The 15,946-nt window shown below is 45.8% G+C and overlaps 1 protein-coding gene across 2 annotated transcripts in view; it reads left to right on the forward strand.

Annotated features, from left to right (window-relative positions):
* Window positions 1-1,334: 1,334 nt before the first annotated feature.
* The window catches only part of LOC116940564 (rab11 family-interacting protein 1-like), a 41,026-nt gene continuing 26,414 nt past the window's right edge, over window positions 1,335-15,946 (forward strand). The window contains exons 1-2 of one of the 2 annotated variants that reach the window (XM_032950533.2): window positions 1,335-2,991; window positions 15,114-15,613. In XM_032950533.2, the coding sequence (XP_032806424.2) occupies window positions 2,597-2,991; window positions 15,114-15,613 (895 nt within the window). In that variant the 5' untranslated portion in view covers window positions 1,335-2,596. The remainder of the gene's footprint in view (window positions 2,992-15,113; window positions 15,614-15,946) is intronic. The other variant, XM_076065889.1, reaches the window with a different exon arrangement.

The raw sequence follows: 15,946 nt of genomic DNA on the forward strand, positions 1-15,946 counted from the left end.
CTAAATTCCCCATGTCAGGTGTGGGTAAGAAACTGTGATAATTACGGCCCGATTGCTCTTAAAATATGTAGACAGTACACGCGCTGCAGCCTCTGTTAATTCACACTGCAGTAATTCCTCGGCTATGTCCAAGTTTCAAGGGTACACTGATTTTTCTTTCTAAAAAAAAGGCAACCAACAACTGCTGAAAATTAAATAGTATGAGCTCATAACAAGTGAAATGCGGCGTGAAAGGCATGGTCAGTCATTGCATCGATCACATCATTGCTAGTAAATAACACGGAATAACCTTGGAATATGAAAAACATTCCCAGAAAATTGTTTAATACGGTCTCATCGACATCAGTTTTGCAAAGAATCTTTAAAAAGGTTCATAACTACCCAGATCTTACGACATTGATAATACCAAAACTATTGAATTGACGTTCCAAATAACACATTTCACACTGTAGCAAAATTCACGTTTTGGGATAAAGGATATAGTGCATTCAATAACTTATTACCAATATCATACGGTGATAAATCTACAAAAACACATTTAGGAACGTTACCGACAATTGTTTAAAGCTATGAAGGGCATCACCAAAATGCGATTATTTAACTGTGACCATTCAGTTGACATGGTACAGTCCATTATAAACTCAATCTTGTAACAAATGATTGTTTTTCAGATTGCCAGTACAACTATAAAACTGTCATGTAGATTAAACACTAATGTTTTGTATTAATCATAGTATTTAAAATGTAAATTACTTTAGGAATACATCAGTTATTGACAATAACCATATCAGCTGAATGCATCCATAAGCACAACACGTGCATTTGTCTGATGCTGTACGGATAAGCAAAATTAAAAAAAAAATACTTCTCTATTTGATCATTTGCATCGTGTGGCTGTCGTGTGGCATAAGCACCACCCCACCACCGCCGAATCTGAGTTTCTCTTCCCTCTTTCTCCATTTGGCCATTCGTCAAGGGACCTCACGTCCCCCGCGCAACAACGGGGAGGGGGGGGGGTCAACGTCCCGAGAGACCCCCACGTGGCTCCAGAGATGAAGAGCAGTGACGCCGCCAGTGACGTCAAGTTAACAGGATTATTTATATCATTTATATTGTCCCCTTTCTGTACAAACAAGTTGCGACACACCTCCCCCCCCCCACACACACAAAACCCCCTGCCTATATCACAACATGCGCGGCACCCAATCCCACACGCCCCCCCCCCCGTACCCAAGTCATGATATCCCGTAGTCCCCACTCGTAAGCTAAGCAAGCAATCATCTCACCAACAACCACCACCACCCACCCACCCAACCCAACCACCCCCTTTCCACCCTCCCACCCCCATTCCTTAAGTCGGCAGCGCATGTCAAGACACACACACATGCTTACGGCAGCCGGACAAACACAGCATTGTGTGTGGGACGGTAGCAAAGTAGCGGACGAACCCACACACGCTGACACACCACACACACACGCTGACACACCACACACACACACGCTGACACACCACACACACACACACACGCGCACACCACCCAGTGTGTGAATGCACGCGTGTGTGCGCGCGTGTTGCGCGCAATAGGCAGATGCTATCGTCAACGTGCGAACACGGCGGCTCGGAGAGACAGCAAGAAGCAGCAGCAGCAGCAGCACGGGCAGAGATGAAGGCGACAGTGTGATTCTTCTAAAGATACAGGGTGCAGCGATCAACAACTCCGTGTCTCCATCCGTGCTCGCGCTCTCGTCGATGCTGAGTTTTGAAGAACGAACTCGCGTTTGCTTTGTAACTGTAATTCTTGTGTTTTTTTTTTAAAAACCTCCGAAATATTTCCTGTCCGTCTTGGGCTTCTCCTCGGGCTAGGACGGAGGTCGGTCGGAACGCGTCTTGAAGCGGAGAGGAATTTGGACAAGCGAGAGAGCAAAGGAAGATCTGGAAGACTGCGAAGGGAGGATGATCGTTCGGATTGAAGTTGGTGTTTGTTAGTCGCGGACAGAGCCTCCTCTCTCTGTCTCTTCCTGGGGTGCATTGTTGTTTTTAATTACACGAGCGAAATATTATTATAGAGGAGTGAATAAAAAAGGGGCAGGGTTTAAAGAGGAAGACAGTTCGAGGCGTAGTAACGGATTGCCACAAATATATACCAAGGCTGTATTTAATGTAGATTATTTCGGTCGAAGGCAGAAAGGCAACAACAGAGATAAGAAAGTGGCTTCATATTTACTGTTTTGTCTTACACAGCACATTAACACAGCGTGCCTAACACAGTGGTTATACAACATCACCACTTATTACTGAAGAGTATACATCAGTCGTGCACCGCGGTTATTCGAAGAGGCTTGTTACTATATTTGAAATCAGGTAAGAAGACCCTATTGAAAATATATGACAATAGGTTACATAGCATATCAAAGGTACATCGCTTATTTAGGTAAAGTGCTTATAATACCAAGATAAATAGCATATTAAGATAATTATAATATCAATACACAGCATCGTTCAGCTCCACTGTTGAGTGCTATTGTCTAGCTACATAGACACCGCCGGATAGTGTTGCCATTCAAGAAGCCAGGAGGGGAGAAGAGCAAGAGAAAAATGTCTTCTGGATCTCTGGAGGAGCAGGCAGCTCAGAGGTGGTGTCCCACTCACGTGCAGATCACCGTGCTCCAGGCTCGTGGCCTGCGCTCAAAGGGCAAGAATGGAACCAACGATGCCTTCGCAGTCATGGAGCTGGGCCGAGAGCGTTATGCCACGTCCGTGCTGGAGAAGAGCTGCCATCCCCAATGGAATGAGGAGTGCTCTTTCGAGTTGCCCCCAGACGCCCTGGTTGGAGACGGAGCGGCAGGAGGAGGTCACCGCCAGGAGTCGCAGAGCTGCGTGGTGGTGGTGTCCGTGATGCACCGCTCCTTGTTGGGTCCGGACAAGTTCCTGGGGCAGGTGTCCGTGTCTATCTCCGAACTCTACGTCGACAAGTCCAGACGCAAGCCCGAGTGAGCTATGGGTGGGGGTTTGGGAGGGACACGTTTGGATGGTGGAGCTGGGTTTGGGAAAGGAGTTGGGTTTGGGATAGGGGTTGGTATAGAAGCTGGGGTTGGGATAGGAGTTGGGTTTAAGATAGAAGTTGGGATTGGGATAAAAGCTGAGTTTTGCATAGCAGTTGAGATATAATCTGGGGTTGGGATATAATCTTGGATAGGAGCTGGGTTTTTGATGAAAGCTGGGTGTGGGATAGGAGCTGGGATTGTGTTTGGAGTTGAGGTGGGCTTGGCCGGTTTACAGGATTCCACTGTGCATCATGAACTGCTGGTATGGTGTAATTTTACAGCATCGTGAACTTGAGAATTAAAACGTCCAAATATCAAAATGGGGAGCCCACCTGAAAAAAACGTCCTGAGACTCGGTGAGGTTTTCCTGGGTTATTAAAGGACACTCTTTTAACTATTATTGTCAACTTCAGACTCGAAAATATATACACTGTTATCGAGTACTGTCGAGCAATACTGTGCTGTAGTGTGCTCTATGTGATTGTCCTGTAGGTATCCTGTACTGGTTTCCGTCCAAGTAATGTGGAATTTCCACCATTTATATCAGGACTTGGGATACATAGTACAGTACTGTAATGATATGCAACCTATATTCCATACCATAATACTGAAGTAGTCTCATTACTATACCGTGCTGTTGAAATGCCCTATTACAATACAAGTGGGTGGGTGGGCGTGTGAAAATAGAGATGGCGTTTCCATGCAAGACTAAGATGCAAAAAATAGTGTTCTTTTACACAGTACTCCAACATGCTTTCTCAGTCTTAACATCCTGTAATGACGTGCACACACAAGAGCAGTACAATAACTGTAGTAGTTTACAGTACATTTGCTGTACATTCACATTTAGAATAGCACAGTGCAACCAGCGTGGTTGATGTACGGTTTAACAAAACCCATTCGCATCCCCCCATTCGAGTACCAAAACAGGGTGGGGTCAGGCCTTCATCGAGCAGTGGATTGACAAAGGGCCCACGTAATTAACGTTGCATTGCAGTACATTGCAGCGACTCCACACTTTGTATGCAAGCCTTGGTGCCACAGTGGCTAATACAGTACGGGAATAACCATGCACACAACCCTCCACACACACACAGTGTGTGTGTGGAGGTGGAGGGTTTAGTGCTTGTGCCTGCACTGCATACAGTAGAGTAGTGGAAAACACATTGCTCAGCAGTGGTGAGCACATTTGAGCTCTGCGTTGTCTGGGCCTCGGTGAAATGTTCTCGTTTCAGCAATGCATCCGCAGTCATCGGCAGCTCACAAACAGAAATGAAGCTTGCCCCCACCGACAGCACTTGCATACAGCTACTACCTTCTGCAGCAGTGCGTAAAGTCAAGTCCGTACAGTGTGCAACATCAATTCAGCCAGAACTCAACGTTATTACCTAAACCCGAAAGCTTGCGAGAAGAACAGGACCACAACAAAGGCTTTTAAAAAAATAAATCCGTGGCCAAACACAACAGGGCTTGTGAATATTTTTTGCTGATAACGGATTTGTTAGGAGCCCTACGGGGGAATTATTTAATTAAGAAGCTGTGGAGGCTTGGTTGGCTTTGGAGATCACACAGACGATTACACCAAAAAGTGTACTCTGGGCAGGACACGTTGCTCAGAGGTCGTGGACGAGACCAGGAGCAGAGTGGCAGCCTAAGGAGGAAGGGATACATCGCTTGAGATGACGTCCGCCGCAGTGATTGGGCGATGAAATTGGCTTGTGTGCAGACGCGAGATGGATCGTAGGATCGGAACAGCGAGAGATGACTATGGGTTGGCGTGGCCTTAATCTAGCAGTGAATAGATCATGACCGGTGATAATAATGATGATGGTGATTATTGTCAACTGGTCCCACCCAGAACATTGCTTTTTTTCCCATCGTACAGTGGAGCATTATGAAAGGCAGTGGTGCAGCCATTTATCTCCCTTGTAATTGAGCTGGCGGTCAGTTGGGGTGGTGTAGGGTGGGGGAGATTGGTTAGGATAGAAATTGCAGGAGTGTCTTGCTGCGTGCTGGAATTTTTAATGTTAATATCTTTTCATGTGGTGGTAACGCCTAACAACCTTGTGTCTGGGCATTCTGACAGGTCCACCTTGGATGTGCCCAATAATATATATGACCAAATCTCCCCGAATCAATCGTGATGTTTTCAGAGCTTGTCAGCTAAAGCAGGGTTTTGAGCCTGCTTAACACTTGGACGGGCTTTCTCTAGGTGTCATAGCCGCGAGGCTCTGAATTGACCATCATATGACAATGATGAATGTCTCCCCTTCCTGTGCGAGGAGATGGGCATTCTCAGAGAACCTGGGTTTCCTCCCACATGTTAAACTCTCTCGGAATTAGCCACACATACCGGTACAGGACCCTCTTGAAAACAATTCTTGAGGCTAAATGAGGGTTTCCTGGGTAAATAACGATGAATAATCATTATTGTTATTATTAAATGACACACCGATGACATTCAACAATATTCGTTGCCTACCACCCGAACTATATCAGTTGGTGTTCCATATTTTCGTGGTGTGGAATTCATATTGCATCTGCAAACTGAGTTTTGACCTTGGTTATTACGCTCTAGTCATGCGTGATTGAAAAACGGTGCGATGTGTCAAGGATTTGTTTTTATATTACGGTCCACACTTGGTCACCTACAGTACAGTGCAGCAGCTGTTATTCTGCCCCTGTGTCCTACAGAATGTCAAGGCATTATTGCGTCCAGGGAGCAGATCAGGGTCAGATTTAGAAATTCCCAAGTCATCAGCTAACCTGGTTTAGCTGTTTGTTCTGTGGTGTGCGTGACTTTCTGTCACGTAACCAAATGCAAGGTAGTTTCTTGTGGGATTCGTTAGCGAAAAATCAATGACAACCCAAGTGACATTCAAGTTGGTCAATATTTCAGCCGATACTGTTTAAATTACCGTCGTGGATGTTGGACAAAATTGGCTGTGATAAAGAAAGGCATTTTGACCAATAAGCTGACCGATACACAGAAATATGGGCGACCAATATCATGGATCCTCTTCCAGTAATACTTATTTAAAGCGATTTTCCAATCCACTGCTGGATGAAGCGCTCCCTACGCTATGTTGGTCATAGGGTTTGTTTGACCATATTCCATCACACTGGTCAGTGCGGATTGGTGAATAGGGTGCGGTGGTCCAGGACCGGTTCAGATATCACTTGCCACTGATGTTAGCCATGACCAATACATTTACTTAGGTTGCCGGGTTCATAGCGCAGTGTACATAGCAATGCGCACCTGCTCCACCCCAATACTGTAACTCTACAGAAGAATACATTCCTATAATATATTGGCACAACCAAAAAAACAGCACCATGATGAAATTAATATACTGTATGCGTTTAGAGTATTTGGCTGCTATACATTTCCACATTATAAGCCACTTCGTTGAACTATCATTGGCCAGGTCGCTTTTGAATAAGAGCTATATAGCTCAGTGGTCCTTACCTGGGACAAAAATAGTAAAATATAGTAATATATAAAAGGGAAATTTGTGAAGATGTGTGTCTGTTCGAAATGTTTAGCATACTTCCCGACATGAAACAAACTTGAAATTTGGCATGAGGGTACTTTCCAGACTGTACACCATGCGAAAATTATAAAAATTGACTTTTGTATATATATTTTTTTTTGGGGGCGGGGGGGCGCAATAATGGGTATATTTTGCACGGCAAGTGAGCTGTGACGTTACATCTGTGATGTCACCCGCATGCGGAAGCGTCACGCAGTGTGCCTGCTGACGTCACGCAGTGTGCCTGCTGACGTCACGCAGTGTGCCTGCTGACGTCACGCAGTGTGCCTGCTGACGTCACGCAGTGTGCCTGCTGACGTCACGCAGTGTGCCTGCTGATGTCACGCATCCCCCACCCCAACCCTCTGCGAGTAAAGTGCCATACAAATGTGTTGCAGGTCTAAGGCGTTCTTCGCGCAGCATTGGTTTATTGTTTGAGTTGTTTACTGCCGTACGCACCCTGAAAGTTGTGTGTGTCTGCAGCAAGCGCGTGTATGTGTAGCTATGGACGCGCGCGCGCGTGTGTGTGTGTCTTTGTGTGTGGGGAGCGGTAGTGTAACGGTTAGCGCGCTGCGCTATGAACCCGGTGACCCAAGTTCGATTCCCTCTCACGGCCACCACCGGTGACGATTATTTGAACCGGTCCTGGGCCTCCCCTAGGTCGCCTCAAACGAGTAACTGGTGTGGTGTGTGAACATCGCCACTGGGGAGACAAAGGCGCCCGGGCGTGGTGAATCCAAGTCTCGTAGTAATATATATGTGGTACGGTTGAAAAGTGGTTACCTACAATACAGCAAAGCTAGGCAGGGTTGATCTCAGAGCTTGGACGGGTGACCAACATGCTCAAACAAGTTGTTATTGGCTGGACAACGTGGTGAGTAGAATAGGGCAATGCCGTAAAATCAACTGTTGAACTGTACTTCTATGCCCCTGCTGCTTTTGTTGCCCGACTTCACAAACAAGCACTTAGAAGCGTGCTGAAGTATAAATCCCACCATCTGCACGGTGTTGAAAGAGCCCTCATCCAGCAGTGCATTGATACAGGGCTGTACATGTACTGAACATCAAACCACACAACTTGGGTGCAACATAGTTCATGAGTAATGGATACATAACGTATATCCATAAAATCCGGTTATAGCCTGTAATTTCTGAGAACAAAAATTACTTAAGTGAATAGCATAAAAGAATGAAGACATTGAGCTTTGTCAGCTTAATAAACAATGCTTTAATGTGCCTAATGCCCTAATGGAAGGCTGCGAAAACACATATGAAACCCAAAGCCATTAATGCCTGCAGTAAAATATGATATTTGCAATTAAAATACTGTGACGCATAATGCAGTACATGAATTGCATGACTGCTGCATTGTAATGGTTAGCATACTGGACTTGCAATCCAGCGGTCGCCAGTTCAATTCAGTCTCCTGACGCGGGAGCGGAAAACTTTAAACAATGGTTGCAAGTTCCTTAAATCCCCTGGCCTGTCCACCCGGCATTATAAATGTGTACACTGCAGTCGATTGACAGGTCGCTTATGGTGGGATAAGTGTGGGGTTCTCTCACTTTCCTCGAGATATCTGACCAGTGTGAAACAGTAGGCCAAATACCCCCTCGAGGGCTTATAGAGCTTCCTGTAATGGAGGCCCTTCCTCCAGCAGCGAAAAGAGCAAGCGATTGAAGGGTGACACCTTTACATTGTCATCGTCTATGAACGACCCTTTCCTTAGATCTATTTTTCAGGTAAACCATTCTTTGTTATGCTGGTGTCACGATGACATGTCAGTACTTGAATCTGCACTGTGAACGGCATTGTTCTTTCTTGACGTTTCTGCATGGCACGTTCCAAAAATAATGTTTGACGCCAGCTGCCCTTAAGTGAGAGTGTTTATGATACTCATGACGTCAATGATCCCTTTAAAATATCTAAAATTATTACCTTTGGTACTCCCTTGGTGCCAAATACTGTGCTATATCTGTGCGTAACAACACGTAGCTCTCTTGCACACTGTTATTCAACTGGCCAAGTTCAGTGTATACTCTATCTTCCAGATAATGTTATGTTGTATATCCACTGCTGGATGAAGAGCTCCCTATGCTTTCTGGCTGGGTTCATAGCAGCCTGCACTATGGGTTAATTTCAAGGCAATGGCTAATATCATTGGCGAGTGGCATCAGAATTGGTCCTTGGGTCCCACCCTTCCCCAACCCACTCTGACCAGCATGGTAAAGCATGCTCAGAAAACACCGATGACCAAGAGAGTGTGTATATTCTTGGTTCTTTCGGTAAAGTCACGTAGAAGGGAAACAATAAAATAATAAAAATATAAAACAATAAAATTATCACGACGTTTCGACTGCAACACAAGCAATCATCATCAGGTGTGAAAACCACAACAAGAAAATTTGACAAAAGTGGCGGTTATTTTTAACGTTAGCACCACGGAGAGAGATTTGACAGTTTGTTCAGATGGACGAGTCCATCTATGTTCGGAAAAGAGGAGGGGGGAGACGAAAAATAATGGATGCGGTCTGAAAGCCACCTTAAGCGTGATCAATCAATTAAGACCCGAAATGGCTTATCAAATCCTTCCAATGATTGCTAAGCCAGAATCCATCTCGGTTGAAATTGTCTCTGTGTTTGTATATGTGGATAGCCTCATGAACGAATCTCTCATGGTAGCCAGATGGCTTGCAAAGAACCTCTGTCTTGGAGAAGTCAATGTCATGTGAGCCTACTGAATTATAACAGTGATCTGCCACGGCCGAGGTGTTGGTCCTACCGTGTTTCAGGTCTGCTTTGTGTTCACGAATGCGGTCCGAGACATGTCGTTTGGTTTCTCCTATGTAACTACTACCACAGAGGCAACTTAGTTTGTAGACGCCAGGGTACTGTATGTCCGGAATCACATATTTTACAGATGGAACCAGATCACGGATTTTATGTAATGTGTTGAATCGGACCTGGATCTTGTGTTTATTCAAGATTTTGGAGATCTTTTTTGCGATCCCCGCAATGTAGGGTAAAGTGATGGTTTTGAAAGGTACCTCAAGAGGGTCCTTCTTCATGGTTGGAGTCATAGCTTTGCGGATTGTGTAGTCGGAATAACCATTAGCCTTAAGAGCTTGGTGTACGTGCTTAATTGATTGATCACGCTTAAGGTGGCTTTCAGACCGCATCCATTATTTTCGTCTCCCCCCTCCTCTTTACCGAACATAGATGGACTCGTCCATCTGAATAAACTGTCAAATCTCTCTCCGTGGTGCTAGCGTTAAAAACAACCGCCACTTTTTTTTAAAATGTTCTTGTGGTTTTCACACCTGATGATGATTGCTTGTGTTGCAGTCGAAACGTCGTGAGAATTTCATTGTTTTATATTTTTATTATTTTATTGTTTCCCTTCTACGTGACTTTACCGAAAGAATCAAGAATATGAATCCCTGCAGTCATGAAAGCTTTATATCAAAACAAGAGAGTGTGGTTGAGGCCTTCACCCAACAGTATATTAAGGGATTGTAGATTATTATTTACCATAACTTTTACATGTAATATTGCATATGAACTGGTCATGTCAACGATCAATACGATATTTGTAAGAAACAGTCATTTACATGATACCGCTGGCAACCCTCCTCCGTTCTTGCGGGTGCTGTGTCATCCGTTATGCGGCTGCAGTAAGGCAATGTGTGAGATAGCGACCACTAGCACCGTGTCACTGTCAGTTTCCTGGCATGCGTAACACAGAGATACAGCAAACTTCCCGTATTGTGCCAATATGCTCACGCGAACGATTCCAGCAAGTCCGTGTGTTTGCCTGCTTCGTCCTCTATGAAGGCCCATTAGTGCGATGTGCTTCGTATCCTGCTGTGCCGGGAAGTCCCATCAAATGTCCCTACAGATTGTTGTTTAAGGGGCCGTGAAGCTAAATTATATCTTGTGTTGCCGGAGCAAACCACGTAGATTTGTGAGATAATTGAGCACGTATCCGGCACGCTGTTCTCCCTCGCTAATGTTTTGTGAGTAGGTGGGGGGGGGTCTCTTAATTTAACATGCTGTAAGTGCAACAAATTGAACCAATTATGCACACTTATTTATTGTGCACAGTAATAGCAGCCATTAACTTTACGCAATAAACAAAACGAAATGCAGTACAGAATAAAGCGTTGTTTTCCTAGAAAATACGGTACACCATGGCTTATTAACATATGCTGCATTGCATTTTGTTGCAGAGTTGCCCTTCTCCAATGGCAGTGTTCTATTTGAGGCAAAATAGGACGTAGCGTAATATTTAAAGATATTATGTAAACACTGGATGCCGCCGTGGCACAATAATTCGCAGGCATGACTTGAAATTCAGAGGTCTTCGATTCGATCTCCCAGTTCGGGAGTTGAAACGGTGGGCACTTTTCTCGCATCTCCCCACCTCTGTACACGCAGCAGTGTGTGGTGGGGTGAAGGTTGGCTATCGCCATCTCTTCAAAGACGTCTGGCCCGTGTGGAAGAGTAGGCCCAAATTGCCTCCAGTGAGGACGCTGGCGCTTCCGCAAGTGGAGGCCCACTTCGTCCAGCAGTGGCGTGGGCGGGCAATTGCGGCCCTGCACTTTTACCTTTTACCCAGCAGGTAAACGTTTAAAGAGCTTTCCATTCTGCTCCTTTTGTAAAGAGGCCATTGTTTGAGCATCTGAAACACGGAGCAGATGTGTTGCCCTCATTATTTATTGCACTGAAAAACAGTCGGGCGATTTTCCAGTCTGGCACATGGTAGGTGATCCAGAGAAAAGAATGGGGCGACATGCCTCTTGGGTTTGTGTTTACATGGATCATGTTTTTATTGTTGATATTTTTGTAAGAATCTTAAAATATTTAACATGGCCAACAATGAGAAGGCATTTTCTTTGTGATTGCGTGTGGCTCAAAGAACTCTTACATTTTAACAAAAATTATTTGAAATATAATGGAAACAATAACCTGTGTTTAATATGTAACCTGTTTGAAATTATGTTTAGGTTACATATATTAAAGTTTTGGAACTTAAGTTTTAGCAAAAACTCATTGAGAGATGCATTGAATTGCCGTTCATGTGGGTCATATATACAATGTAGAGTTTATAGAGCATTTTTTCTGTTGCACTCAGGCCAATAATACAACGTTCATAAAACTGAACTTCTGATTTGAGAGAGATGAAAGCTGTATAGGGGAAGTTAGGAGTTGCTCGCAGAGGTGATGACCGGTGGTCGAGCTTAACAAGAGCGGCGACCGAAGAAGGGAGTGATAAAATAACCCCACGTTCTCTCGTGCTCGGTGGCTTGTTGCATTGTGGGACTGAAGGATGGCGATGGCTTGTTGCATTGTGGGACTGAAGGATGGCGATGGCTTGTTGCATTGTGGGACTGAAGGATGGCGATGGATTGTTGCATTGTGGGACTGAAGGATGGCGATGGCTTGTTGTATTGTGGGACTGAAGGATGGCGATGGATTGTTGCATTGTGGGACTGAAGGATGGCGATGGCTTGTTGTATTGTGGGACTGAAGGATGGCGATGGCTTGTTGCATTGTGGGACTGAAGGATGGCGATGGCTTGTTGTATTGTGGGACTGAAGGATGGCGATGGCTTGTTGCATTGTGGGACTGAAGGATGGCGATGGATTGTTGCATTGTGGGACTGAAGGATGGCGATGGATTGTTGCATTGTGGGACTGAAGGATGGCGATGGATTGTTGCATTGTGGGACTGAAGGATGGCGATGGCTTGTTGCATTGTGGGACTGAAGGATCGCGATGGCTTGTTGCATTGTGGGACTGAAGGATGGCGATGGCTTGTTGCATTGTGGGACTGAAGGATGGCGATGGCTTGTTGCATTGTGGGACTGAAGGATGGCGATGGCTTGTTGTATTGTGGGACTGAAGGATGGCGATGGCTTGTTGCATTGTGGGACTGAAGGATGGCGATGGATTGTTGCATTGTGGGACTGAAGGATGGCGATGGATTGTTGCATTGTGGGACTGAAGGATGGCGATGGATTGTTGCATTGTGGGACTGAAGGATGGCAATGGCTTGTTGCATTGTGGGACTGAAGGATCGCGATGGCTTGTTGCATTGTGGGACTGAAGGATGGCGATGGCTTGTTGCATTGTGGGACTGAAGGATGGCGATGGCTTGTTGCATTGTGGGACTGGAGGATGGCGATGGCTTGTTGCATTGTGGGACTGGAGGATGGCGATGGCTTGTTGCATTGTGGGACTGAAGGATGGTGATGGATTGAGGAGGCTTTCATCTAGCAGTGGATTGATTGTGACCGATGATGACGATGGTGAGAGTTGAGAATATATGCAAATAGATAAAAATTACTGTAATATGTATATGAGTGCAGTTTTTCTGTCTTGCACCAGATTGCTTGGCCTCTCTTGGGGAAATAGAGCCCTCTGAGTCAATCTGAACCAGGTTGACCATGCCTGCCTTCATTTGAAATCCCTCGGGGCTGTTTATAAATGCACATGAACAGACTTGATTTGTACTTTTCTTTTTGCAGTTAAACGACACTGGCAAGGGAAACGAACAGTTATTCTTTAAAATGCAATTGCTTCCACATCTAAATGCAGCCGTACCTGCACTAAAGCTCTCCCGTGTATGCCGTCCGCTATTAAATTGGGATAGGAACTGGAGACTCGTCGGTGCGTTCATAAATATGGTCATTGCAAGGTCATTAGATGTGTGGTGGGCTGGCTGGCAGAGAGCATCATTAATTCATACTAAGCGTGGCTCAGTGCAGCTCATGATCCATTACGAGTTCCAATTTGACGGCGCAGTCCGCGGTGGTTAAGTGCTCGCACTCAAGACAGGCCTGCCAACAACAGATAACCGCTCGGTAAGCAAATTGCATCCAATCAGCACTTTCTCGTTGCCACTTGTTTTTTTGCCTTACGAAAGAAATCCTCCACTGGTTAGAGCGAAAATTGGAAGAAGAACCCCCCCACTACATTGACTCCATCGCAAGCAAATTAGCGGATGCGTTGTCAGCGCCGCCGTCTTTTGGTGCAGCCTACTACCGCAATGTGCATTTTGCTCGTCGATATCGAATTGTCAACAAACCGGTCAAACGGCTGATGTGAATGCTTTTGTAATGATGCAAGTGCGACTCTTGCTCACGCTGAATTAGTACTTGCGTCTCAATACCATCACCCCCTCCCTCCTCGTTCACTTGTTGTTCGGTGCCGCGACGTGTCTGTTGCTACATACGAGGAGGACCTGTTTATCGCAACTCTTTTTTTTTCCATCCCACGTTCCGAATTTGCACGCTCTGTTTACACCCCCCCCCCCCAAAAAAAGCACGCCGCACCATTAACGGAGGTTGCCTTATCTTCAAGTGCCGTATGTAGGGGTAATGGATGCGTCTCGGGGGTTTATCGTGCACGAACACAATAGGCGCTCTTCTGCTTGTATAGCTAATCCCTATTTATTGCTCAAGTTACCGTTAAATGTACACTGAATATGGGCGCGAGGCTTCCAGTTCACACTGCCCACGGCTATCGTGAGATATGTCTGGAATGTCGTAGGAGGGAGAAAAAAATGTGGTCGAGTGTTTGCATGCTATATTTAAAATACACGCTACAAACGACATTATAACCATAGAGTTTACGGTATTGTAGTGGAGTAATCTAGGACTTGTCCATTAGCCACTTCAATATAAACCATTTTTTTTCATTTAGACTTCACCCTGTGGGGATTCACTGTAGAAATGGGCATTCAAGAATATTTTAATGCGGTAAGGATCCCTCATGTGTGAGAGACATGGCCCACATTTGCACATTACTCGCAGTGCCTGATGCCAAAATATGAAATTACCAAGTTCAGAGGGTTACTCTTTTTTTAATCACATTCGCTCTGCACAGGCCCAAACTTCCAAAATTGACAAATGGCTAGCAACATGCAGCACTGTTGAAAGTGTAACAGACACGAGTTAATGTGTCTTGCATTGAGCAAGGTTGTGAGAAGCTGGGAAAAGAGATGATGGGAGGGAATTCCTAAGTCGAGCAGTGCAATGAAATAAGCAGAAATAGAAGTGTTTTTACGGTGGTGAACACAGAGTGAATTTGACCAGGGCCATTCGGAGGAGCAACAAAAGGGGCAATTCGCCACTGGCCTCACACATAAAAGGACTCCGCCAAGGGCCTATTTTGTTGATGTTGCTAAGGAATAAGGGGGCCCCAGTTGGCATTCTGCTCTAGGCCTCCAGGAACCTCTGGGTAGCCTCGGATGAGATGAAACAGTCAGGCTCGGGGGGTGTGCAGCCAAAATAACAAGAAGAGGAATTTATTTAGAATTTATTTTAAAAAAGCTCTATATTTCAAGAGCCACAATGCACGTGCATAACGGTCACGAAGCAGTCATTAAAAATCCGCGTGCGGCTCCGGAGCCGCACGTTGCTGACCCCTGGTCATGCTGGCAGGCCGAGTTGCCTCAGAGGTAACTGCAGTCTGACAAGTTGGCGCTACGCCACGCTTAAACCTCTCCCCCTTGCGTTGGCATTCCTTACAGGTGGTACAAGTTACACTCGAAAGCCGGGAAGAAAGAGAAGGACCGGGGCGAGGTGCAGCTTTCGACGCAGTTCATGAGGAACAACCTGACGGCCAGCATGTTCGACCTGTCGACGCGTGACAAGCCCCGCTCTGCCTTCGGCAAGTTCAAGGACAAGGTGAAGGGCAAGAAGAAGGGCAGCACCTCCGACTCCTCGTCGGCCATCGTCCCCGGCGTGCTGCGGATCGACAGCGAAAACGAGGAGGAGGATGTGGAGAGGGAAGAGGAGGTTAAGAAGAAGACGAAGGGCAAGAGCTTCCTGACGCTGCCGGGCATGAAGAAAACCTCGGTGACGCACTCCTCATCCTCGTCACTTTCCTCCTCGCACGTGTCCATCCCGTCCACCCCTGATCCGTTGTTGCCGCCGCTGGGACTCCCGTCCGGCCCGGGCGCTGGGGTCGGGGTGACAACCGTCATTACTCCCCCACCTGTTGAGCTGGCTCCAGAGCAAGACATGACTGGTGAGGATCTAGGAGCGGTCATTTTAGACATGTACCATACACTTCAGATGATATATAACAAAAACTTTTTCCCCCCCTCTATTTTAAAGCATAAGTTGATGGTGCATCTTATAATCGGGTAGGTGCGTGTGTGTGTCAGACCAGATTTGTATAACTTTAAACATCTTATCATCTAGACAATACTGTAATAGTGCATAAATAAAAATGTATTTTTTTAAAAACCTAGCTATGGCTAAGATCAATGGTAAGAGATGTTAACTGATCCTGTAAACCACCTCCTCACCCTAACCCACACTGTCCTGCGTCAACCTGTACACTCCCAAATACAGCATA

Source organism: Petromyzon marinus, chromosome 9 (assembly GCF_048934315.1).
Source record: "Petromyzon marinus isolate PM22_M1 ecotype Great Lakes invasive population chromosome 9, UKy_Petmar_22M1.pri1.0, whole genome shotgun sequence".
NCBI lineage: Eukaryota > Metazoa > Chordata > Hyperoartia > Petromyzontiformes > Petromyzontidae > Petromyzon > Petromyzon marinus.